The sequence below is a fragment of the Mauremys mutica genome, chromosome 14, assembly GCF_020497125.1.
Source record: "Mauremys mutica isolate MM-2020 ecotype Southern chromosome 14, ASM2049712v1, whole genome shotgun sequence".
Taxonomy (NCBI): Eukaryota; Metazoa; Chordata; order Testudines; family Geoemydidae; genus Mauremys; species Mauremys mutica.
Window position 1 is genome coordinate 39,889,916 of NC_059085.1, and position 26,945 is coordinate 39,916,860.

The window sequence follows — 26,945 nt, forward strand, 5'->3', positions numbered from 1 at the left end:
GGGAATGGTGGGACACCCAGAGCCATCACCCGCGCAGCAGGTTACCATGTAGGAAGGGAAATGAGAGTGTAAATGGAGTGATCTAATAACACAGATATTTGTTCTGTGTCGCTCCAGCAGCACTGGGACAATTTTAGAGTGAAACATTATCCCAAGAGAAAAGATCGGAAGCTCCGCTGTGTGAATCATCTAAAACTTAAGCCAGACAAATCACAGAGTGACATGCTGTGGCAAGTGATCTTGCATTGACTGGAAAACGGACTTCACATGACCCAATACGTCCCTAATTTCCGGATAATGGGCACTATTAAAATACTAAAGTTGCACAGCATTTCCAGGGGAATTCTGAAGTTGTAGGACCTCTAGGGCATTTATTATAATCAGTGGATGTATAAGGCACCTATCTTAGATATCTTTTCTTTCCTATATCTTAGATATCTTTATTGTCTTTCCTATAATTATTGCATTACTGGCACAAAGAAAATATAATTCAAAGAGATCATCAGCATGTAAGTGATGCAGTATTTGTAAAATAGCTGTACACGGATAGGTGGAGAATGTATACAGCTGGAGGTGTAGCTTACTATTAATGGATACTTTGGAAACACTGGAATTGCTTGCTGGTTATAAAGTAGAAAGAAAGAAGCACTGATTTTGTAAAACCAAGATTCACTAGAGCCAGTTTCTTTTACATAAGCTAAAGAGTCTAAAGCTGATACTCAGACTTCAGAGGTTCAGGAGCTGAATTAGTGATCAACATTACCCAAAAAAGCCACAGTAGAATGAATTCATTGTTAGTGCAAGTTAATAACTTAATTGGTTAATAACAATAAAAGCATCCTGATTGGTTAGTAATTTAGATTGTTTAATAATTAAATTACATCGTGTTTTAATATCATGTGCCTCACAGAGCCCCAGGAGACACATTCATGAGCTACTTGCACTCTGAGTATCACTGTTCTATAACATTTAGGGATTAAGGACCTGATTCTATAAAGTACAATTTTGATTAAAGTCACTAGAAGCTGCAGGTATCCAGCACTACACAGGGTAAGGCCAGCCAATATCTGAAAAGGATTCTCAGGAGTAAGATGACCTGAAATGCAAACCTATAATTTATGATTTGGAAAAATAAATTAAGCAGGGAAAATGTCATTTTGTGACTGTTTTGCCAGTGTTTTTACTTTGATCTCCATTGCACCTGTAGATCTGAACAGAAAATTCTTTATTGCACTGAATAGTGTCTTTCCATGTTTTATCTGGAACAGAAATATTCCCCAAGTAGATCAGTTGTGATAACAGAGACAAGAGGACTTCTGCTTCCTGATGATTTTAGATATTTGTTTTTAGGGCTGCCAAATTAAATACAGAGAGAAGATGGGTAAGGTAATATCTTTGATTGGCCCAACTTCTATTGGTGAAAGAGAGAAGCTTTCAAGCCACACAGAGCTCTTCTTCAGGTCTGGGAAAGGCACTCCCAGCATCACAGCACAATGCCAGGTGGGACAGATTGTTTAGCATCTGTAAACAATAAGGGACCATTCAAGGTAGAGTGTCTCATTAACACCTCTGCAATCATAGGACAAAAAGAGGGGCCTACACACGGCATACAGATTACCAGTATGTACCTGCTTTTTAGAAGAAGAAATATGTGTGCATCTCACTGTGGCTAACACTGAGAGATGACATTGCTATCCACAAGGGGAGTGTATGGAGCTATACACATAAACAATATAATAAAAATTAGGACCTAAATTACAGAAACACTGTTTTAATTTATGACCTAAATCACAACCCTAATCTTTAAAGTATTTTTTTATATACCCACACTTGAAGCATGATCCATATCCTCCGGGAGATTTGGGGATTGTTTTTAATTTAGTGGGAAAGCATTTGTTCATTTGGTGCCTGATTCTGCAAACACATACGAGTTCCTTTGACTTCCTGGGAAGATGACATGTTCAACAACTTGGACAAGAGGCAAACACCATCACTCAGGATTGGGCCCTTAGGCTGTATATACTTTGCAAACATAAAAGAGTATAAATATACATTTCTTTTTCCAAAAAAAAGCAACAACATTTTGTTACCTTGTAAAATGAGCTTTGTTTTACCAAATCTATCTGTCCATCTATTCCATGTCCAACACAGACTGTGAACCTCTGGAATGATGACAACATCCACTCCTGCTGTATGCCGAAGGAATTCCATTGAAGCCAGTGGCCTGTTTCTGTTGTCATGATCTCATGCACACCCATGGAAATCAGAAGTGACATGTCTGAAGTCAATGGGTTTACATATATAACACACCTATGTAAGTGAGATCAGAAACAGGCCCAAAGGAGTTGCACTGATTCACATTAAGTCTGAATTTGGGCCCAAAGCATTAGTGAGCTGTATGAACAGGTTGCCATTCAAATTGTCCCTAAGCAATAGAGATCTTTCATAGATCACTCTACATTTTTCTTAATAATAACATAACTTTGTTATTGTTATTTGTATGACAGTGGCATCTAGGAGTCCCAAACATTATACTAGATTGTCATTGTAAGGTCTTTGGAGCGAGGACTAGAAAATAGTCCTTGCCCCAAAGACCTTACAATGACAATCTAAAAGAGAAGACAAACAGAAATAGACCCACAATTAAATTCTGCTCTCACACTGGTTTTAAATCAGGAGTAACTCCACTGAACTCAATGGAATTACACAAGCACAAAACCCAGACTAAGCGAGATCAGAATCAGGCACTTTATACTGTAGCGGTGACCTAACTGAGGTAGTAATAAGTGAATGGTGAGTCTAGAAAGAAGTTACAGGGCTACTAGCTGTCGAATAATAACCTCCCTGAAGATTCCTTGGAGGTTTTTCAAAATCTCAGTCCACACAGTTCCTTTCCAGTAACACTTGCTTATATTGCCATACCTACACATTAACATTTGAAGCTCATTATGTCTGAAACCAAAATGCATGTACTTGAGAAATACTCCAAATCATTCCCATCAGCAGTTGGCAACGGCTGTACAAAACTAGCTAAACCAGTTTCTGTGCAAACGGAACTGCCAAGTATTTATTTTAAGAGACCTATTTCCCCATGTGAGAATAACATATCAGTGCTGGACCTTTATTGATATTGGATGACTTCCAAATATGTAACATACACCACACACGGAATACAGAAAATAAACGTACAGAAATAAGACAGTTGTGATGATTTGGGAAAGCTGCCTACGGACAACTTGTGAATTCTGAAATATTGTGAATTCTGCATTATGAAAATTATTGAATGGTGGAATGCCTCAGCGATGGGGAGTCAGCCATTTGCTGCCAGGACTGTGTGTGTGAGACAACAGTTAAGCAACATAAGAACCCCGAAAGATGGTGAGCACCTTCAATGCCCATTGAAGTAAATGGAAGTAGAGAGTGCACAGCACCTCACTGGACCAGTCCCATAGATTTTCAGAAGTGCTGAACCATCCACAGATATCAAACTTCAGCTACAATTGTGGGTGCTTGGTGCTTCTGACAAATCAGGCACATAGTGTTCATTCTCAAAATTGCCAGGCCGTCAGCCTGCATCCAATTCTCCTTATGTTTACAGTGACACCTACTGACTGCAACCAGATCACAGAGAGAGAAGGTGGGCAAGGTCATCTCTTTTACTGGACCCACTTCTGTTGGTGAAAGAGAGAAGCTGTCACGCTCCACAGAGCACGTCTTTCCCAGACTTGAAGAGCTCTGTGAAGCTTGAAAGCTCGTCTCTTTCACCAACAGAAGTGGGTCCACCAAAACAGCGGTTCTCAACCAGGGGTACACAGAGGTCTTCCAGGGGGCACATCAACTCATCGAGATAGTTGCCTAGTTTTACAACAGGCTACATAAAAAACGCCAGCAAAGTCAGTACAAACGAAAATTTCATACGACGACTTGTTTATACTGCTCTATATACTATACACTGACCTGTAAGTACAAGATTTATATTCCAATTGATTTATTTTATAATTACATGGTCAAAATGAGAAAGTAAGCAATTTTTCAGTAATAGTGTGCTGTGACTCTTTTAGAATCATAAAATCATAGAATATCAAGGTTGGAAGGGACCTCAGGAGGTCATCTAGTCCAACCCCCTGCTCAAAGCAGGACCAACCCCAACTATTGGCGTACATGAGAACATACACATTTTGTATTTGTATGTCTGATTATGTAAGCAAGTCATTTTTAAGTGAGGTGAAACTTGGGGGTAAACAAGACAAATCAGACTCCTGAAAGGGGAACAGTAATCTGGAAAGGTTTAGAGTCACTGCAATAAAAGATATTACCTCAACCACCTTTCCTCTCTCATATTCTGGGATCACCACTGCAAACTCCAGATTATAGAGGTACTCCAGGCTGCTTTGCTTTGGAAAATCCTTTCTAGAAAGAAGTATTAGATCCCATAACTCTATTATGTAAAACTTTACGCATGCACACACACATACACACACACAAATTCTGATTCGTGACCCGTTCAGCGTACTGGATCCTGGCAGATGAGTAGCTAAGGCTTGGACTGACTTGGTATCCTTTTACCTAGGCAAAAAAGCAATGTGTATACATGATAAATTGTGCAGGCAGGCTATTGTTTGTTGTTGGACACAGAGCAGTCTGAGAACCTAGATTTCAGTAACACCACTGAACAATGTGTCTTCTGGGTTAGAAGTACTGCCCTTGACTCTTGTGTGTGAGAGTGGTTGTTTTTTTTAAATGTGAGACAGTTGTTTCATTATATGATACCTGCTTGGATATCATTTGTACCCTGTGACATCGAAACCTTAAGCCAAATCTGAGACCTTGCGGTAAGTCTAGGGAGAAGTGTTTCAAATCGCACAATAGTTTGGACCTTCTGACCATTCCTTTATCAAAAGAGCTCAGTAATACAGCTGCACATAAATGACTAACATGGCAACGGTTTAGCAGTTTGCTTCAGCCTTGCCCGTGGGGGTTTGTAACACCTATTGCACATGTAATCTCTGCTTATCACATATCTACTATAACTTCCTATTAATACCAGAGAAACCAACTCTCTTCTCTTTTCCTATACACAAGCTCCATTTCTGCTTCCTAAAATATTACCCAAGTTACTAGAGGCAATGTCTATGAGTTTGACTTCCTCACAATCCATTTGATTAAGAGCATTTATGATGGTTTATCTAGTTAATTGGACGGGTGCATTCCCAGGTAGTGTATGTTGCAGGTTTTGTTTTTAGTGTTTTCAGCTGGCTTTCAGGCTCCCATTTTGAATGCTAGAGAGTAATGGATGGAGAAAGACAAGAAGATAAGAGGCCTTTTTCCTGCTTTAAGGGGAAGAAAAACTCCATCAATTTATTTTCCAGAGTCTCAATTTGTATCAGAAGAAAATGATCTGGCTCTTTTTAAATAAAATTATGTTGATGTTGATCATGGTTCTCTGAAAAAATACACAACATGACATCAGTGCAATAGTGCCCAGGCCCCCAATCCCTACCCAGACCCCACTGATTTCACTGAAGTTATGCCAAGAATTAATCAGGCCACAGCAAAGACCAAGGACAGGAATTCCCAATGTATAATAAAGCTCATTTTTATTCTAATGTTGAATTAAAGATCTCTCAAGTCATCTACCCTTTTGTCAACCTCAAAACACTCCAGCATCCAGAACCAACAATCAACTGAATTATTAGAAATATTTTGAACAACTTTTTTTGCCTAAAAATGGATTGCAGATAACAGATCATTTTGAGATTCCAAGCAGGCTACTTACAGGACTTTTTTAATGAAAGACAAAAATCAGTCATGTAGGGTTTAAATATTTCCAATGCTATAATAGTGAGGGTCCTATACATTCTTGGACAGATGGATGGATGGAAATTATGTCTGGGTTTTAAGTCAATACATAAAACTAGTAGCCTGTCTTTAGCAATGAAAAAAAACAAATAATAAACAAGGGCTGATTACATTTTAGGGCAAGGTTTCTATAAAATATTCCATGCTATTTTCCCCTTAATCTTATTTAGCATCATAAACATTGTGGGGTACTTCATTCCTGATCCTGCAGTCCTTACTCAGGAAAACTCTCAGGTGGCAACTCAGCAAAGCATTTTTCCCATGCCTAACTTTAAACACATGAGTAGTCCATTTAAGTCAGTGGGACTGCTCAGTTGCTTAAAGTTAGTCACCTTTTTAAAAAGAACAGGAGTATTTGTGGCACCTTAGAGACTAACAAAATTATTTGAGCATAAGCTTTCATGGGTTACAGCCCACTTCATCAGATGCATGCAGTGGAAAATACAGTAGGAAGATATATATACACACACACACAGAGAACATGAAACAATGGGTGTTACCATACACACTCTAACGAGAGTGATCAGTTAAGGTGAGCTATTACCAGCAGGAAAGAAAAACCTTTTTCTAGTGGTAATCAAAATGGTCCATTTGCAGCAGTTGACAAGAAGTTCACCTCCTTAAGTATCTTTCTGAATTATGGACTGGAGGATCAGGTCCTCTAAGTCTGAATACAATCATTGTTCTCGCCTGGATTTTTAAAAGTTTTTAATAGCGTAGGGCCTGGTTCTCATTTACACTAATCACCACTTCACACCACCTTGGCAATGTAAAAGGAGTGAGAACCAACTCCAATCTCCCCCATTTTACTACATTTCCATTAATTTTAAAGCACCTTTGCATTTCCAGTGCTGTGCAAAGGGGTCTTGGTGTACATGAGAACCTGGCCTGAACTGTGTGTAAAAAAAAAAAAAAAAAAATATCTGTGAATTTTGAGTTGCTGGGCTGACAACTTCTGCCATCTACACACTCTGTTCCTCCACACACCAAAGCTGCACAGCCTGCGACACTGCAAGCTTCTCTTACTCTGCCCCTAGAAATGTCGCTTTATCCTTCTGGAGCTCAACAATTTCTTGTCTGAGTGAACTGTCTGCTTTCCAATCTTATTTAAATGTCAGACAAGACGGGCAAATGATAACACCTTGACCTCTTCCTGTGCTCCATATTAACCATGGCACAGACACACCCCAAGCTGTTACTTTGCACATTGTCACTGTTGTGCAATTGGAGTCAAAACATTCAACAACAGCAACACAAACATTGTGGGGAAAGAAGCTAATGAAACTACACCGAGTTACCCCCGTTGAGAATGTGTGTGGAGCCTTCGTTGTAGACTGGATTTGATGTTGGCCTTTGTGATCAATTCTTCAGAATTACAGTTCTAAAAGAGAGCACAGCTCAGAAAGGATTTTGTTCATGTATCGGACACAGGTGAGGAGCCCAAGACCATGAATTTTCCACAGGGTTCTGAGCCATGGATTTGAAGGGTGAAGACACCCAGGAAACAAAGAAATTCTTTGGGGTGGTCCAGTGAGGAGGAATAGGAGGAAACAGGTCACAAGAAAATGTAATCTGGACAAAAGGAAAAGTTTCCTGCCTGCAAGGTCCATCAGTAGGCTCCTCCCCAAGGCAATGGGTTATGCAACCCTTACACATGCTGGTGAGCATTTACTTACACGAGCAGGCCTATGAAGCCAAGGGATTGTGCAATCCAGCCCCAAGCAAGTGGTGGAAGCCCTTTGCCTGAGTCATTTAAAACAGAGCTTCACCAAGTATTAGGGAATGTGCATTCGCAAAGGCTGGGGGAGTGGAAAAGGTGGGCTAATGGGCTTTTCCATCTCTGGTTTCTGGGACTCTGTGGCATGTTTTTGAGAGGCATGGGTCTGCTTGCTGAAGAAAGTGACAGCAATGTGATTGCAACTGTTCTGTCATTGCAGGATATGGACCTCTGAGAGCTGTGGATGTCCTTCCCCAAACGTCCTTCCTCCAACCCCTAACTGGCTCTCTGCAGTCCAAGCTTCCTTCTTCTGAGATGGGTAGATGCCCCATCCAGGCTCTGATAGGCACATCTGTAGCGTAAGGTCAATCTGAACTGACGATGATTAAGATAGTGAGTGAAGTCTGTATATCTGCTGTGCTGTGTGTGGAGTAAAGTGGAGAGTGGCACTGAGCAGTAGCTGTGTGCGTTTTGAGAGATCCTGGCCCTGTACTGGCCCTCAGTGTCCAACAACTGAAGAGATGATGGGATTTATCACACCAGTAATAATAGGAACACCAGAGACCAAGGAGATGAAGTCCCAGCAGGCGGAAAGAGCTCCTAGGAAGGAATTTCAAAAGCTATCACACGTCCTCTTACTGAAACATGGTGGTTGGTTGTTTTCTAAATACCCTGAAAGCAAGTTACGGGCCAAACCTACTGATGGAGTAAATAGCTGCAACTCTTGACTTCAGTGGATTGATGCCTGGTTACCCCAGCAATGAATTTGGCTCTATGTGGAACTGACAGCATGCCTGTCATTTCCAGTGCAGCCCTACCACAAAACAAGCTAGGATCCTAAAGTGATCCATTGGCAAAGCAGAACACTCACCCTTCATGTGTGCAATAGTGCTAAAAGTTTCACAGGAAAAGGTTCAGCCCAATTCAGTAACATGAATAAATTCGCTTCCATAGGATCTTTCATCGGAGCATCTCAAAGCACCCTCAAACGTTAATAAGTGAAATCACTTGACACCCCTGAGAGATGGTTACACTGACGCATGGGGAGATCAAGTGATTTGCCTGGATTCACATTATGAGTCAGTAGCAAAGTTGGGAGAACCCAGGAGTCCTGATTGCAATCCTCAGCTCTAACCACTAGATAACATTGCTTGACATAGCATGTTTTGGAAGTTGGCATTCAGTTTGCTCTCCACCCTAGCCATAAACATCAAAGCTATTGAAAGATGAATGCAGAGACTTTCATCCAACAGCGATAGCAATTCTGTGGAATTAGCTGTCCTTTTTCATCTGTTCATCCATCTGTTGCTGCTGGTACCATAGGCATTGTAGGGAAGCGGGTAACTGGGTGTCGGGGAGTTGATCCAGTGATTCTCCCTGCTTCCAAGCTGCTGTTCTCTCTGTTTCTCTTCCTGCTCAGTGATTAAGCGCTGCAGCTCTTCTTGGTCGTTAAATGGGTTCTTGCCATACTCTTGTCGAACCCAGGCTCGGTACTGCCAAAACAAAACCAAAATGAGTTGTGAAGGCCACTGATAAGGTGCAAAATGCCTCTGCTTATCATTAGCCCAACACCAGAACCTGCAGATAAAGATCCAGATGCAAAAGGCAATCAGAATTATTGGGATGTAGAATGAAATTCTAACTTGTCCCAGTGCACATTGCAATTATAGTGAATCTTTGCTTTCCATGAAATTCGGTGAAAAAAGTTTATAGGAGGATTCCACACTATGCTGCTGGATGTCCATCATCATACAGCATTTAAAGGGCCCAGTTTGCAGAATTTTGCACCTACTATTGTGCACCTAATTTGTGTCTGCGGTTGCTGCATGTACATGTGCAAACTACTAACTGCACTAATTTACACTTCAGTTATCCAGTTTGTGCACACAGCGATGGTGATTGCACTTTCTAGTTAGGTGTGCAATTGTGCATGCACTTTTGGACATGCACAATTGTGGAACTCAGGCCCACAATGATTAGATACTAAACTTGTAGTTAAGTTAATGAGGGAAGCCACAACCCCTTTTCTTTTCTTCTGTAGCATCCTTCATATAAACTGTAACCCTAAGCATTTTAAGCACTGATGAACAATGGACAGGCTGTGATATAAAAACAAAAACACGGAGGCTCCTCGTTGTTTTTGTGGATACAGACTAACACGGCTACCTCTCTGGGCTGTGATATAAATTGTAGAAAGAAATGGTGCAAATGTTTAGCATGGGGAATAAATTAAAGCCTTCATTCCCAAGGCCATACACAGCGGGAAACATAAAGAAAAAGAGAGACGTTGTCAGAAGAGAGGTGAAAGATTATGATGAGTAAGCAAGGTGGGAAGGATACAGGGAGGCTGATACAAGCTGTGGGAGCTACAGAGGAAAAGGTTCTTAAGCCAACAGTGGTTCCATTAAGAGCAGAGCTGCTTATTCCACGGCTCAGAAGCTGTTTCCCACCCCTAGTGCTATACAGGCAAAGAATGGCAAGAAAAATGCTATCAAGTTCTTGTGCAAAGGGTGATGTCCGGCTTGGTAAACATAATGGTGACACCATTGGAAAATGTAACCACAGTCACTCACATTCCTGTTTGCACTTTATGTCATGACAGTGCAATCGGGTTATTTACTCCTTGTTGCCAAGAAGTTACCCCGGTTCCTACTGCAGCCGAATTACCGTAAACAAACACCTCACATTCTTATCTGATGGTGACTCCGGGAACAACCGGCATCACTGCAGTAGGTCACCAACACAAGTCAGTTCTTGCCTGTCGTACTATTTGGTTTTGTACCATATTTGTTCACTCTGATTTCTCATCAGTGTCTCCAGTTCCTGCTAATGTCTATGGTCAGCTGGGTTTGGGCTGAGATCGTGGGGTTGTCTGAAAATGAAATATTGCTAATATGTATCTTTGTGACACACACACACACCCCACCTCCCATTGTGCTGCAACATGAAGCAGTCAGGAAGAGCCCTATGCTCTGGGAGTCCATCCCTGAGGGCACAGATAGGAGGAGGAGGCCAGTTTAGGGTTCTGCAAGGTCAGCAAACTTTATGGTCAACTGTCCACTTAGGGGGGTTCTTGCACTTTCCTCTGAAGCAGCTGGTGCTGGCAATGGTCAGAGACAGGATAATGGACTAGATGGAGCATTGGTCTGACCCAGTATGGCTATTCCTGCGTTCCCCATAGACTCTAATAAACTCCTCAGGCTCCAACCTGTTCGGGGCAGGGACTGTCTCTTTGCACAGTGCCCTGGCCTCTAGATCAGGGGTGGGCAAACTACGGCCTGGGGGCTGCATCCTGCCCTTCAGACGTTTTAATCAGGCCCTTGAGCTCCTGCTGGGGAGTGGGGTCGGGGGCTCGCCTCACTCCGCGCGTGCCGGAGCTCCGCACAGCTCCCATAGCTCCCATTGGCTGGAAACCGCAGCCAATGGGAGCTGCAGAGCCGGTACCTATGAATAGAGCAGCGCACAGCGCTGCCTGGCCACACCTCTGCATAGGAGCCAGAGGGGGGACATGCCGCTGCTTCCGGGAGCTGCCCTCTTAACCCCTCGGTCCCAGCCCGGAGCCTCCTACTGCACCCCAGAGCCTGCACCCCCAGCGGGAGCTCTCACCCTCCAAACACACCTCAACCCCCTGCCCTAGCCCGAAGCCCCCTTCCATACCCTGAACTTCTCATTTCTGGCCCACCCCAGTGCCCACTGACAGAGCAGGAAGCGGGGTGGATTTGACCTGGGAATGTTGCAGGGGAGTTACATTGGGGATGGGGGACCTCCCTTAAAAGGAAGCTACCTGAGCTGTAACCTGAGCCAGGAGGGGGGTTGGGAGAAGTGACACCTTCTGGCCGGGAGACTGAACAAAGGAGAGGAGAAGCTGGCGGGAGGGGGAAGAGATCTGCTGGAGGAGGTTTTGTGGTCAGGCTTGGGCTGGGTGATGCAACGCAGGGAACCCCAAGCTGGGGTCTAAGCTCCCTAAACCCCCAGAAGGACTTGATTGAGGGGTTCTGGTTGTACCTACAGGCTCCGCTTGGGACTGTGTTCTTGTCATCTAATAAAGCTTCTGTTTTACTGGCTGACTGAGAGTCCCAGTAAATCTCAGGAAGAGGGGTGCAGGGCCCTGACTCCCCCACACTCCGTGACACCCACACCCCCAGCCAGAGCCCTCACCCCTTCCCACACCCCAACCCCCAATTTCATGAACATTCATGGCCCGCCATCCAATTTCCATGCCCAGATATGGCCCTCAGGCCAAAAAGTTTGCCCACCCCTGCTCTAGATGCTACCACAGTACAAATAATGGTCCTACATTTTTGAATAGCCAAGCATTCTAGTTACTTCAGCGAAAAATGTGGAATCAGGACTGGGAGCACCTGGGAAGAGCCATAGCCGTGAGAGCCACTCCTTTGCACCATTCGTCTGGCTGTGACCAGGGGAATCCCTTGCTAGGTGTCCTCTCTGCTCTCTGGAGCAGTGAGGGTTGTCACCAAGCTGAGCCCTCCCTGATAGCACAAGCTTTTGAGTGGGTGGTGGCTTCCACTGAAATCCGGGGGCTTTCCAGTGGGGATTTTTGCAATTCCAGGTCTAATCACTTACCAGGCCTGCAGGCTGCAGAACCCACTGTATCAAATGTGCACTCATTGCCTTGAATCAGGAAGACATTCAACATTTTGTTAAGGGTGGAGACATTGCTATATTGGCCGTAGGCCAGAAGGCAAGGCTTAATTTCCTTGCTAGAAAACAACTCATGGGAACTGGCCTCCCAAAATGTGAACAAGCAGGATATCCTGCATGCTTATTCAGTGCAAAGAGAACACTGCCCTGAAATAATATAGACTCCATTCTCCTCTTTGCACTGCCATTCAGTTACTCCTGATTTACCCCACTGTGAGAGAAGAATCAGGCCTGATGTCCTTGGCACAAGCTTTTCTGCACCGAGGTTTCCATGGGTCCTGGTGACACTAGATCTTGGAAAGAGTCTAGTTATACATCCAGTTCAGGTCAGGTCACCATGAGTTCACACTACATATGGCTCATCTGACATGGCAAGCTGCACAGTTCACTAACAGCAGGACAGGTCGATGGGTCACTGGAGAGGGCGCTAGGACAATGCATTGCAAGAAGACCAGCATTAACAGACAGCACGGCTGCTTCCTGCCAAGAGGAAGCTCCCAGAAAGAAACACACTTGCCAGAAGCCATCTCTGCCTTAAACTTAGCTCTGAAACAATGCCAGTGTTAACCCTTTGATGGCCTAATCCCTGTGAGATGCTGAGCGCTCATAGCTCCCCTTGGCTAGGACCAGAGATGGAGGTGCTCAGCATCGCCCAGGCCAGGGCCTGAATTTGCAGAGCAGGTCGCTGCTGGGCGTACCCAGATGTTTTTGGCAGCGACCGTTGTGCATGTTACAGCAGCATGTTCCTAGTCTCTCATTGCGCGGCTCACCTCCCAGAGGTACATTTCCAGTCACTGCTCCTGGGTAAATAATCTGGGGCAGGGAAGGGGTGTGCCACCACCATGCAGCAGCCTGACAAGCCCAAGTTTCTACTCCCTGGCTCGAGGGTACCCAGCCTCTGAGCTGTCTCTGACTTCCTAACAGGGGAAAGCGAGAGGCAGCATGACTGACTGTTGTAGCTGCTGCCAAGTGTTTGTTTATCAAGTCAGATACAGGCGTGGTTCAAGCGCAATTCCTCCAGCAGAGCCAGTCTTCCCCTCACATCTCACAGCTGGACCTTGCTTCAGGACCACATTTATTTCCATCACCTGATGCAACTGGGTCTGTCCCACTGAACGTGTGATGGGTGGCACATCCCAGAGCAAGTGCCAGGGGCCTTCTCCGGTCTGGGGCTCCTTGGGCCAGTGGGAGCTCTGCTGTGTCATGAAGCTTTGTGGTGGGGAAGGGAAATCAATGGATTTACAAATATTTCCTGTGCACCCTGGTGCACAGATCAACATCAGCATCTGCCTGGGAACTGGCCACTCATCTGTTATTGCAGGCAGAGGACAAGGCAGCATGTGTCTAAAAGATAAGGGGGGCCCATAGGATGAGAGGTAGTGTAGTGCAGTGGGCAGGACACTGGACGAGGGATATATCTACACCACAAAATCAAGGTGTGATTGCAGCATGGGTAAGCATACCCATGTCAGCTCTTATCTAGCTAGCACAGGTAACAATAATAGCCAAGATGCAGCAGCACAGGCTCCAATCTTGCTATTTTTTGGGGTCTTCTTAAAGGCCCAACTTCTGGAGTCATGTGATTAACTGAGACTCTCAGCATTCTTTTTTTAAATACTTCTAGCTTTCATGTTTGCAGAGAAAAGCTTGAAAAATACGACCTGAGCTGGGGTGCTGGAACAATTTCGTAATGTGGGAGTGCTGAGAGCCATTGAACCAAACTGTAAACCCTGTATAGAATGGAAACCACTGCAAGTTCCAGCACCTATGGCATCCAAGTGTGACCAAAGGACTCAAAAAAGCCAAAGAACAGGAATGCAAAACAGATTTTTTTTTTATCTCATGATTTTTGGGGTGGGACTGACCCCTGATTTTTGAACACTTGGGATTTAGTTCAGTGGAGCCTGCATCACAGCAGTGTCCTGACGGCCCTCTCTGTTAGGACTCCATCCAGCCTTGCTGAGTGCCTGATGTCCGGGCGAGCTCTGTTCACTGGGGGGAAGCCCCAGAGGGAATCTCCAGGGTGTGGCATATTTTGTAATTTGTTTGACATTTTTCTGGAGAAGTTCCTAAAGGCTGGTGACTGTCAGGCTGCTGCTTATCATGTGACACAACAGTCCACCCCCATGGGATTTTGCTCAGAAGGGCCTGACCTAAGCTCACCCATCAAAACAACAGGCCCAGAAAGGAAGTAACAGGGCACCGATCCACACAGCCCAGGACTCAATGGGAAGCTGTTGACATTCTGAGCTGTGTCACATGCTGGCTCCTTTGGACAAGATTAAAAAATCCCCTCCGGAGACCCTGGGGCTTGAACTGGAACAGAATATGCCCTAGCTACAACCTGTCACAAAACTAAGGACCGTCACGTGAAGCATCTTGGTGATGCTGGCAGGAAGCATTTTGCCTGAGTGGGGGTGAGGCAGGCGGAATGGCTCCGGGGACACCGAGAGGAGCATGCATGGAAGTGACATGCCAAGAGGTGCACCGTGCACTGCTGGCCTGCAGGCACTAGCAGATGTTCGAGGAGGAGTAACATTAGTTACCTGATCCCTGCCCTTTCCTGCCAGGTCCTGACTCCTCTGGGGGTAACGTGCTACTGCCAGAGTTAGCCAACCTCACTCCTCTTCGCACTGAGTTGGCTGCAGATCCTCAGTCTCTGCCTCTAAAAAGCTGCATTCCAGCTCAGGAGCGCAAAGTGGTTCCAGGTGCAGAAGAACTATGCAGACGTCGTCATCTTTACTCATGACATCTCCTCTTTGGACTTCTAGGATTTGTTTAACTTAATCTAACGCGAGCCAAAAAGAATCCTTCTCTTCGATCGGACCGGGCCGGGCTCAGCCAGTGATCATGTTTTCCTTATGCCTGATCCTCTGCTTTGTTTACTGGAGGTTGGGTTTCTTAATTAACATTTACATTCTTTAGCTGCTGAACATGGGAGACTTGCTGTCAAATGAAGCCCTGCTTAGATGCACACACTATCCAAGCATCACTATCTTGACCTGCAACTATCTCACCCCTCCCCACTTTTCTAATTTGGGCGGCTGCTGCTGCTCAGGCCCCAGCCAGCACTCATCATCCATCCTGGACTACCCAGCAGCGTCTTCTTTTTCGCCAGCCAGCCTCACCAACAGAGCTCATCAGACGATTACAGTTCCAAATTTTCATACACAAAATGCACCCACAAAATTTGTTGGTACCTTTTTTTTTTATGCATGCATGCATAAAACAAACAAAGTCCCCAAATAACAAGAAGCAGGCCCAGCCCCCAACTTGTGCAAGCATTTGGTATTTTTGCATGATCAGTTACCTATTTTATGGGTGCAAAACAGATGTGCCTGTGAATTTTGCTGACACAGACAAGGGACCCTCTACAAATTTGGTTCTTGATTTATTTTGAAGGCCGAGACATAATGACATTGCAACTTACTCTCACCACATCCCATGCACGCACCAACAATGCGTCACACCAGTAAAATGGGAACATCTGAGTGTCATGGCCTACAATTGTTTTGTCCCATGGGTAAATGCCAGCCCATGAGTAAGGAGAGGAAAGGATGTACCTCCTTGAGCAGAGTCCTCTCGTACTCCTGCAGCTGCTGCTGGAAGCCAAAGTTGGGACTGACATAGGAACGGACGCCCCTGGTGGCAGCCAGACACTCCTCCCAGCTGAGGTCGGTCACAGTCATAAGGTAAGCCACCAGGATGGTGGTGCTGCGGGAAACTCCAGCCAGGCTGTCATAGCAGGAGGATTGAAAACAAGAAGAGCACACGGTGACATGGTGCACTCAAGAGGTGGGAGAGCCCCATGCAGGTGAAGAGGAGGAGCAACCCCAATTCAGCTGCCTGGCTAGAAGTACGTCCTGCATGGAGTGCATCGGTCAGCCCTGCACCAACACCCTGTGAACGATACAAAGTGTGTGTGGAAAGCCAGTCCCCTGTCTCAGAGGGGGCCTCTTTCGAGACTGCTTTGCTTTTCCTATCAAGAGCTATCGTTAATCCAGCGGATAGGAAACTGCACTGGGACTCAGAAGATATAGATTCTGTTCCGAGCTCTACCGCTGATCTGCTGGGGGACCTGGGCAAGAGGCTTCCAATCTCTAGGCATCTATTTCCCCTCCCATCACTAATCTGTCTTGTCTATTTAGACCGCAAGCTCTTCAAGGCAGGGCCTGTCTCTCTGTCTGTGCCCGGGCAGAACTCAGCACAATGGGACCCTGGTCCCAGTCAGGGCAGGGCCTCTCTCTCCTTGTGTATCTGTGCAGCACCTTCACAATGGGGCCCTGCTTTCACTGGGGCCTTTGGGTGCTGCCGTAGTATTAATAGCACTTTTGATAACAATGAAAAACACAGTGAATATAAGCAAAGGGGGCAACTGACATCAACACTGACCAATGAATGAGGCAGCCTCCCCCATGGAGCCGGCATTCATGAATGAACCTGATGCTCTCCTTAAAATGCTGGATCCTAGGAGAGAAAACAAACAGCAAGATGAGGCAGAGGTCACCCATTTTATGGAGCATGTTGTTCTGGGTCAGCCTGTTTCCAGAGAAACTGCGCTCTCTGGACAAGACACTGATGAGCTCCTTTCTACGGGGAGGTGTAATAAAGAGAGCTGCCAAGTCTCGTGCTGCTGCAGGAAGATGCTGGTTTTACAGATTATTTTTAAGCACGGCCCTGCTGACCTGGCGACTTAGCATAGGGGCCAGGTGAGCACTGCTGCCAGCACTAATAAAAAGACTGCATCTGGATAGCCGGTTATATACCCAAAGTAATGCACAGCCAGTAACCAGAGACTCCCCACAGCCCGGTGAGAGAGAAGTGTCAGATTAACCCTTTTGTGCCATTAGGCAGCTGAGACTCAGAGAGCTCCATTGGTTAGCTCCCCTGCACCTCAGGGTTAGAGCCCAGGACTCCCTGGCTGCTAGTCCCCTACTCAGTACACTGGCCCGTACTCCTCCACTAAGGAAGGATGGTCTTGGGGACGAGGCACTGGTTTGGAACTCGGGCGATTGGGGCTCAGTCCCCAGCTCTGCCACAGACTTCCTGAGTGACCTTGGTCAAGTCACTTCACCTCTCTATACCTCAGTTTCTACATCTGTAAAATGGAGATGATGATACAGGTCTCTCTATAAAGCGCTTTGAGATGTGCTGATGACAGGTGCTAGATAAGAGCTAGGTATTGTTATTATAAGGAAAAGTTAAAAAAAATGGGCATGTGTAGTCTTGAGAAAAGAAGACCGAGGCGAGACCTGATAGTCTTCAGATCTGTTAAGGCTGTTATAAAGAGGATGGAGACCAATTGCTCTCCCTGTCCACTGAAGGTAGGACAAGAAGTAATGGGATTAACCTACAGCAAACAATTTAGGTTAGATATTTGGAACAACTTTCTAACAATCAGGGTAGTTAGGCTCTGGAAGAGGCTTCCGAGGGGAATCCCTGTCATTGGAGGTTTTTAAGAACAAGTTGGACAAACCCCTGTAAGGGAGGCTCTAGGTTTACTGGGTCCTACCTCAGCATAGGGGACTGGACTGGATGACTTCTCGAGGTCCCTTCCTGCCATTTCTATTCTTTCTCTGATTTTCTGTACAATGGGGATAATCATGATTCCTTTCTCCCACCTCTTGTTTATTTTGATTGTGGGCCCTCTCGGGCGGGGACTGTTCCTTACAGAGCTCAGCGCAGTGGGGCCCAGATATCAGTTGGCATCTATAGGTATTACCCTCATACAAATTATCAGAAGAACTCCATGCAAGCCAGTGATATGTTACCAGATTTAAAGGCGGGGTGTTACGCTGATTCAGATCACAAACATCTGCCCATGCCCAGCATCGGTATCTAGGTGCCAATATAAACATCACTCTGCTAAATCCCATCAAACACAAAGAACATTTCAAGAATAATGGCAAGGTGCAAACCTTTGTGTTTCTCTTCTTCTAAGTTAGTGTTTACAGTAAATGTTTCCTTGTTATTCGCTGGCCCAGACGCTGCTGCTAAACCAAGGCAGTGATGGCTGAATTCTGAAGACCTTTTTCCCCATTAAAAAAACAAAGGGGCCGTTTTCAATCCAAAAGGGAGAGGTAACTGAGGGGTGATGATAGGTCAGGGGAGAAACTGCAAGGAAAGCCCAGGCCCAGGATAGCAGGTGTGCAGCTGCCCCTCATCATTGTTTCATCAGCACCCCCTGCTGCGTTCTCCATTCACATTCCAGATTAGATGTTCCTTTCTCTACCTCTTGCTCTCTCTGCCCAATTCTTTGGGATAAATTCAGACCTGGTGTCGATGGGTGCAACTCTGGGCAGGGAGCCACTTCTGGGAGACTTGAATGGACTCTGGAAAGGTGTTTGGTCCAGGCTTTCTTGGGAGCCATAAGGATGAGCCAGGACAATGGTCAGGGGAAGATGTAGGGGAAATCCTGGAAGGTTCCTGCCCTCTGCATAAAAATACTGGGCCAGATTCTGGCTTCAGTTATACCTGGAGTAACTGTACGGATGTCAATGGAGTTACTCCTGGCTTATGCCCATGTGTGCCAGAGATCAGAATCTGATCTGTTCTCTCTGCCTTTCTTGGATCTGCAGAGCTCCTGGCCATATGTGAACCATTAACAAAAGATCTAAGAAAAATAAAGCAAGCCGAGGTCTGGCAACCAGCCAGACTGGTCCCGGCCAAGGAGACATTAACCCTTGGCGTGTGTGGCAGCAGAATGCTTCCTTTGTCACCATCCAAGTGAATTGGTGATTTATTAAATGAGTCCAGCATCTCTCCCTGGAACAGGACCCTTGGAGCCGAGATAAGGGCTATTGTTATTGCAGGAACAAGGTTAAGCCATCAGAAGCTCCTCTCCTTCCTTCCTTCCCTACCCCCACCACACATGCTTTCTCAGACATCACCCTGACTTCCTCAGCCTTCTCATGATAAGCGTGGGGATGTTCTCCCACAGCCTTCCTGATTTCTCAGAAGTTAAGACAAGATTCGATTGATTGTACAAAGCCACAGCAGAGCCATTCCCCAGCAACCAGACGGGTGGCTTTTCTCTGTAGAACATGCGACTCATTCTACACTGGTACCGGAGAGCTTGTTATTCATGTGTGACCACAGGAGTGGGAGTCCAGACTCCTAGGTTCTAGGGGATCTGACAAATCTTTTCCACCTCTAGCTTCTCTGCTAAGAAGGGATGCTGTCCACCGCCTGGAAGAACACAGTTCACACGCCTTCTAGAAACCAGCCACAGATGGTGCCAAAACTAGCAAATGCTTTAGTTGCCCAAAGCTCAGAGAGAGACTACTATCCTATAAAGGTTTTTATACCACACTCATCACCATGGTACCTAAGCGTCTTCCCATAGTGCATTAAGCAACGTGTCTACACATCTGTCCCATGTGGTTTTGTTCTCTCATCCTCTCCCCAGAGGGAAAAGCGTGTGCTGTGGAGTGTCATGTTTTGGTAGGGTTCTTTTTTTTTTTTTTTAATATAAATATACTTGTTGCTACATGTTTGTTAGAGAAGGCTAGTCAAAGGAATGCACCTTGCATTTGAAGTGGCAAGTGGCGAGTTTTGGGATGGATCTTCGTACCTGGGGGAGTTCATTCCAGTCGCGGACCCCCCGAGAAAGTTCTGTTTCTACCCTTATTGCTGAGAGCTCCATTGTGTTAAAGCACAGTTGTCAACCATGCTTTGTCCTGGAGCATTGGGTGGTCTTTTAGCCACCCTGGGCTCAGGCCATGGAGGGCTTTGAAGATAAGGACTGAGACGTTGCAGTCGATTTGAAATTCTATGGGAAGGGCAGCTAATGTAGCGAAAGGAGGATGGGTTGGATGCACTCAAGGCCCTAATCCCATTGGGTTTATAACAAGCTCTTCCAGTCTGTTTTATAGCAAAAGCAGTTCGCTCTTCAGCAGATTTTCCTTCTTTCTCTGGACTGAGAAGCAGATGAAGGCTGGCTAAAAGTGAGCTGGAAATGTCCCGAGTTCCCCTGGACTTGGAACAAAAGCTTATCCGCATGCAGATTTCCAGTCCTCTCCTTAACTCATGGAAGGTAAAGTCTCTCTGCTTTTGGGAACATAGGAGTAGCCACATCATATCAAACCACTGGTCCATCTGCTGTGGTATCCTCCTGCCAGGAGTGGCCAATTCTTGATACTTCAGGGGAAGGAGGAAAAAACCCTATAATTCAGTTGGCCCATAGGCAATCAGCTAACAATCTGCAGTGTGAGGTTTATCAGACTATTAACTGATAATACTTTGCATTTTATAGCACCTAAAGAGGTATAGTGGATGGGAAAAAACAGCTGTTGGCAGCAACTTGGTGTTTAACAGGGTCCTATGAACCTGGTGGTAGGGGAATTCAACCCCTTGTTCACTGGAGCTAACCCCTGTTCCCTGTCACACCTTGTAGCGAAGTCTCCCATTCCCCATGCAGCAGCTGGGTAAACCAAACCTCAGAAAGTTTAAGTGAGTTTCCCTTGAGAATCAGTGGCAAGGTCTAGGAATAGGAGCAAATCTCCTGACTCCAGACCATTGTTCTAACCACTAGACCATGGTTGCACAAGTATATATATATCTTAAAATGCTGCTACACTATTTAACCTCTGGGGACAGTGAATTCCTTAGGCTGCTTAAATACAGTGAGCCAAACCCAGAAATTCTCAATCAGTTTTTAAGTAGGCAGGACCCCCATCCACTGTCTTACAATCCCATCCAGTGTCAGGCAAAAGAGGCAATGAAGAAATCAAGAGAAGAACACAGCTTGCAACAAACACATTCAACAACTTCCAAAGACTCCGGGGTTGTCATAAGTTGACACTACTCAGCCACACTAGATTGCTGACGGGCTGCATGTGGTCACCCCTCCACCAGGCATGTGGGAGCTGAACACTTATGGAGGATACAGAGATGACTCAGAGGGTCTGAGTTTGGGCGTTACAGAAGAACATTAAAATTAGCTGGATCACCAAAATTAGGCACGAGGTGATGAGAAGTATGAATTGTTAAAAAGCCCACTTACTTGAAACCTTAAGAAGTCAATCACATCTTTCTGTAAACATGCTGATCTCAGAGTGACCTGACAGGAGCATTCATACTATCAGGCAAGATGGCAGGGAAACCAGTAAGAGGAAGAAAGAAAGCCAGCTACATCGGAAACAGCACCAGATCAACCGGTATCCAAAGGAGAGTGGAAGTTTTATAACTCTGTTGTGACTGGGAAAGATGGGTGGTGGTGGTGGTGGACAGCCTCCGTATTGGATATATCATTTGAAAAAGAACAATCCCATGCAGAGACCCGTTGCTTTCATGTTATGGGAAAGGGACTCTGTCCTTCACCGTTCTGAAGTCCTCAATCAATTCCCCTCTAGCACCTCTTGTCTTGCTACATAGTTCCTCTGTCTCTAATATAGAAACGAATGGATGGCTTTGTAAATTATCATCATCTCTCAGATCTTCTCTTTCATTTCCATCCCAAGCCCCTTTGCATTCCTGACACAATCCTGGGATAGCCCCCTATTTTCTCCACCTCGAACTCACTCCTTCTAACCATCCCACCTGTCACAGCCACTCGCCACCATCCTTCTGGCCAACGACAACTCAGAAAGTTTCCATTTGGAGCTGACTCTTTAATCGGCCATGAGGGGGCACTGAGTCACATGATGCCTCCGCTCCTTCCGCATATCTCCAGGGGCTGACTACTGCTGCTCCAGCTCTCCCACCCATACTGGCTAAGGAAGTGAAAAGCAAAGGCTGTGAAGGAAGCCTGAGTTGTCTTATACCATCACAAAGCCCTATGGTTAGGTCACGAAACTAACCCAAATACAGCTACCTGATTGGGTAATGTCTTCCAAGGGTCAACAACTCCCAGCTCATATACCCATAGGAATGTCTTCGTAATACTTTCCATTCCATTATAGGAATAAGGCACTGCTGGCCTTGTGTTACGGGGAAGGCCCTTTGTTTTCAGTTTTGACTGATTTTTACTGAAAAAGTCCCAGGTTTTACAAAAGCTATGATTTGGTTTTTACTGATTTTCACCCAAACTTTGGACCATTCAACTGATTATGTTAAGATAAGTCTATACGCTACATTAGTAGATGTGTTTATCTTAACAAGTTAGCCTAACTGTAAATGCAAGGCTGTCTGTTAAAGTAAAGCTATGCAGTGGAACACCCATACACACACGTGTGTGCATATATGTACTATTAATGTACAGTTAATAAAATAAACCACAGCATTAAACTGCTTTTACTTTCAGTACTCTTACTTTATCTATTGGTTGCATTTTTTCTGCCCTCACATCCTCTAACATTAATGTGGATTTTTACCCAGAGAATTGTGAAGTTAATTTTTTGCACCAATTTTCACCCAGTTTTTAATTTTTGTAATAAACACAGTTACATTCCCAGGAATTTTAAACAAAATAAAACCCCAAAACACAGCGCCTCGGTTCTGATGGATTTATTGCTCTCCTTGAGTAGCTTGAAGCCTTTGGCTTCATGTCCCACAATACACCAGCCCCGGAAATGCACTGCTGGCCATGCCGTTTTGTATAATTGTTTGCTTTAGGTTTTTAATGCAGTGCTGACTTCCTCACCATGGGAACCCACTTTTGCTGACTCTTTACCCAAGGTGACTTCCCAGACCATGTCAGCCACCAGAATCCTCTCTCTTATGTCTACAGGCATCAGCCCCAAGGAATATACTCAATTTCCAGCCATCTCCTAGAGTAATTGGTACAGATTCCCTCTTTACATGCAGGTCATTGTGAATTGCCAAGGTCTCCAGTCACAAACCTCCCTTCTTAGAAATCCTTTGTAAGTACACCCGCATTGTGAAATCTCTGGCATAAAGCAATGTGCAGAAAATAGTTCCTTGTACAACTCTTCCTTCCTGTGGCCAGTTTTGTGTAGACATGTCACAAAGGAAAAAAAAAATCCTGATCTTGCTGAGGAAAGGTTTTCTTGTAAAGCTTCTCTTTCCGCTCAGTGGGAACATGAGCAAGCAGAATTGGTAGGCCGGGGCATGTCTTTTTCTCCGAAAGATGCACTTTCCAGTGGAACACTAGCAGCTCTCCAAATACCCAGGGATAGGGGGACCAGATGTCCCAATTTTGGGGTCTTTTTCTTATACAGGCTCCTATTACCGCCCACCCCCGTCCTGATTTTTCACACTGCTGTCTGGTCACCCTACCCAGGGACAAAGTTTCCAAAGTGCCTCTGAACTTGCACACTCCCAGTTCTGGGCACTCAGAGGTTCAGGACTGCATGTGCAAGTGGCATTTCTATGTGGAAATGGGGTGGCGATGTCGGACTGGCGTCATTCCTGGGGCACCCCAATACTATGGGTGCATGGAAAGATGAGCTTTGGAGCACCCAAAGGTACGTGCCCCAGAACAGAAGGGTTGCAATTTAAGTGTTGTGGAGAGGCCACTTTGAGATTCTGCCACTGGATTATGCTCAGTGGGTGCTGATATCATGAACTTTTCAGTGATGATGGTACCGCACCGAGGGTTGGCCAGCGTGTGCAGGACGCCTTGGGAAGAGAAGTCAAAACCTCCAACTCCAAACACCCAACCCTCTGTTTGGAGCTGGGCTTTGTGGCCCATGAAATCCACCAGTGAGGGGTCACCGCTGTGGATGGTCCTGAATTTAACATGGATCCACCGGGATCTGGAGGGCACTGACAGGCTGGCACCCTGCTGGCACCATGTGGCCGTAAGCAGAGTAAATGGGCCCGGGAGAGAGAAAATCCACTGCACCCTCACAACACACACACACACACACGCGCGCGCACACACACCACACACACACGCGCGCACACACACCACACACACACGCTGTCCCGGGCCTGGGGGTCAGGGGAGCAGGGGAAAGTGGGGTGAGAAGGAGCGAAGCAAGACAGAAAGGATTTGTGGGTAAGGAGAGAACTCCCATCCCAAAGACAGGCCTGCACAGCTCCTCCCACTCATGCACCAGAGAACTGAACAGACCATTACTAGGTCTGACGCAGAAAGTCACTACTCCGCGCCATCTCCCTGGGGTTATAATGCTGCAGGCAGGCTCCAGAGTGGCTGGAGAGTAACACCCACCACGCTCCCTCACCAGCGCATTCCTTCCAAGCACTGCAGCACAAATGAGGAGCTGTAATCAGCTCTGCCCCCAGCCATATCTTACCTGGGAAGAGGGTTTTGCAGTGTGGAAGCAGCTGCATGGACCTCAGAACTGTGGGGGGGGGGGGGGGTGATTTACTAAATCTGCCAGGCTGACTGAGGGCAATCATGCATGCATGTAAAAGCAGTAGCACCTCAGCAAAACTTAGTATTGCAGAGTACAGCACCATGTAAGGATTCCTGAAATGGCCCCAAATGCACATGCAGCTATTCATACACACAGAGATGACAATGCCTAGCTCTTAGCTAGCCCGTTTTTTCAGGAGATCTCAAAGCGCTTTGCAAAGGAGATCAGGATCATCATCCCCATTTTACAGATGGGGAAACTGAGGCACAGAGAGGGGAAATGTCTTATCTGAAATCATGTGGCAGAGCCAGGCATAGAAGCCAGTCTAGTGCTCTACTCACTCCAGCACACTGCCTCCCATTGTAGCCATTTATTCCTAAGCAAATGGTAAGAATAAATGGTCAGTTTTCAGAAAGGAGAGAGGTAAATAGAGGTGTCTCCCAGGTGTCTGTTCTGGGACCAGTCCTATTCAACATATTTATAAATGATCTGGAAAAGGGGGTAAACAGTGAGGTGGCAAAATTTGCAGATGATACAAAATTACTCAAGATAGTTAAGTCCCAGGCAGACTGCAAAGGGCTGCAAAAGGATCTCTCAAAACTAGGTGACTTGGCAACAAAATGGCAGATTAAATTCAATGTTGATAAATGCAAAGTAATGCACATTGGAAAACATAATCCCGACTATACATATAACATGATGGGGTCTAAATTAGCTGTTACCACTCAAGAAAGAGATCTTGGAGTCATTGTGGATAGTTCTCTGAAAACATCCACTCAATGTGCAGCAGCAGGCAAAAAAGCGAACAGAATGCTGGGCATCATTAAGGGATAGATAATAAGACAGAAAATATCATATTGCCTCTATTTAAATCCCTGGTACACCCACACCTTGAATACTGCGTGCAGATGTGGTTGCCCGATCTCCAAAAAGATATATTGGAATTTGAAAAGGTTCAGACAAGGACAACAAAAATGATTAGGGATATGGAATGGCTTCTATATGAGGAGAGATTAATAAGACTGGTGTGGAGAAAGTAAATAAGGAAGTGTTATTTACTCCTTCTCATAACTCAAGAACTAGGGGGGTCACCAAATGAAATTAATAGGCAGCAAAAGGAAGTATTAATAGACAAACAAAAGGAAGTATTTCTTCACACAACACACAGTCAACCTGTAGAACTCCTTGCCAGAGGATGCTGTGAAGGCCAAGATTATAACAGGGTTCAAAAAAGAATTAGATAAATTCATGGAGGATAGGTCTATCAATGGCTATTAGCCAGGATGGTGTCCTTAGCCTCTGTTTGCCAGAAGCTGGGAATGGATCACTTAATGATCGCCTGTTCCGTTCATTCCCTCTGAAGCACCTGCATTGGCCACTGTCAGAAGACAGGATACTGGGCTAGATGGACTTTTGGTCTGACCCAGTATGGCCGTTCTTATGTTTTTATGTATCTATGTGTATACACACACACAAACAGACCTGGTCAACTTGTTTCCAATGGTTGTACACAGTGTCCAATAAAAGATATTACTTCACCCACCCTGTCTCTCCGGTATCCAAGGGGGCATTTGCATTTTTAAAAATGGCCTTTTTTCAGAAACAATATTTTTTGGCAAAAAATTGTCTACTTGGTCAGATTTTAGAGGGAGGGGTTTTGTGGAAAATGTGCCTTTTTTCAATGTTTCTTTTAGAGTCAGTGTTGAAAACATTATCCAAATGCTTATCGACACTTGTTTGTGCAAAGTTTTGACAATTATTTCAGGAACGTTTCCAAGGAAAGTTTGGAGGGAAAAATGGGGGGGGAATGGCAATTAAAAAATATAAGCGAATGAAAAATGGATCCATTTCAAATCCTTTGACACAAAATCAACTTGGAAATCTTGAGGGAAATGAGTTTGCCATTTTTTGACTAGCTCTGCACACATGTACATATAGATCAAATCTAGAAATGTTATTAATATGCAGGCTATCTTTAAGCTCAGCAATGATCAAAAGATTGTCCCAGCAATGAAGGGGTGATCATTAGAATTTGAACTTTCATTCACTGAAAACTGACAATTTGCTGCCCATGTAGGTTAAAGACTTGGAAAGAACTTACAGGTTTTGACTGGACGAATCTGACACGGATATACAGAGGTAGGTCATATCCTGAAACAGAAGGAAGGAGACAACATTAAAATGGCTTCAACAAGCTTGTAACCAGAAATCTCCAACCCCTATGACCGTCTTAAACCCCCCACCCCACACTGTTCTTTCAGCTTCACCCATGTGACATTGTTAAACCAGGTGCCAGCTCTTGCCAAGTCTGTAGGCGTCAGCTGACCACTGACAAATTTATAGCTGGAAAACAGACCAGTTCACCTATATGTTAATATTGTTCAAGATAGATGTTAGACTTGTAAGGATGTGTTTAGTCTCTATAAAATGCTTGTAAATTGCTTCCTGCGTTAATCTCACTTGGAATGGCTGGATTCCAGGCT

General features: G+C 45.2%; 1 protein-coding gene across 4 annotated transcripts in view; it reads right to left on the reverse strand.

Annotated features, from left to right (window-relative positions):
• Nucleotides 1–6,356: 6,356 nt before the first annotated feature.
• The window catches only part of LOC123349081 (dual specificity protein phosphatase 22-A-like), a 49,788-nt gene continuing 29,199 nt past the window's right edge, over nucleotides 6,357–26,945 (reverse strand). For all 4 annotated transcript variants that reach the window (XM_044986821.1, XM_044986822.1, XM_044986823.1 and 1 more), the window contains 4 exons: nucleotides 26,564–26,613; nucleotides 16,631–16,705; nucleotides 15,802–15,973; nucleotides 6,357–9,069 (listed from right to left, as the gene is read on the reverse strand). In XM_044986821.1, coding sequence (XP_044842756.1) covers nucleotides 8,863–9,069; nucleotides 15,802–15,973; nucleotides 16,631–16,705; nucleotides 26,564–26,613 — 504 coding nt within the window. In that variant the 3' untranslated portion in view covers nucleotides 6,357–8,862. The remainder of the gene's footprint in view (nucleotides 9,070–15,801; nucleotides 15,974–16,630; nucleotides 16,706–26,563; nucleotides 26,614–26,945) is intronic.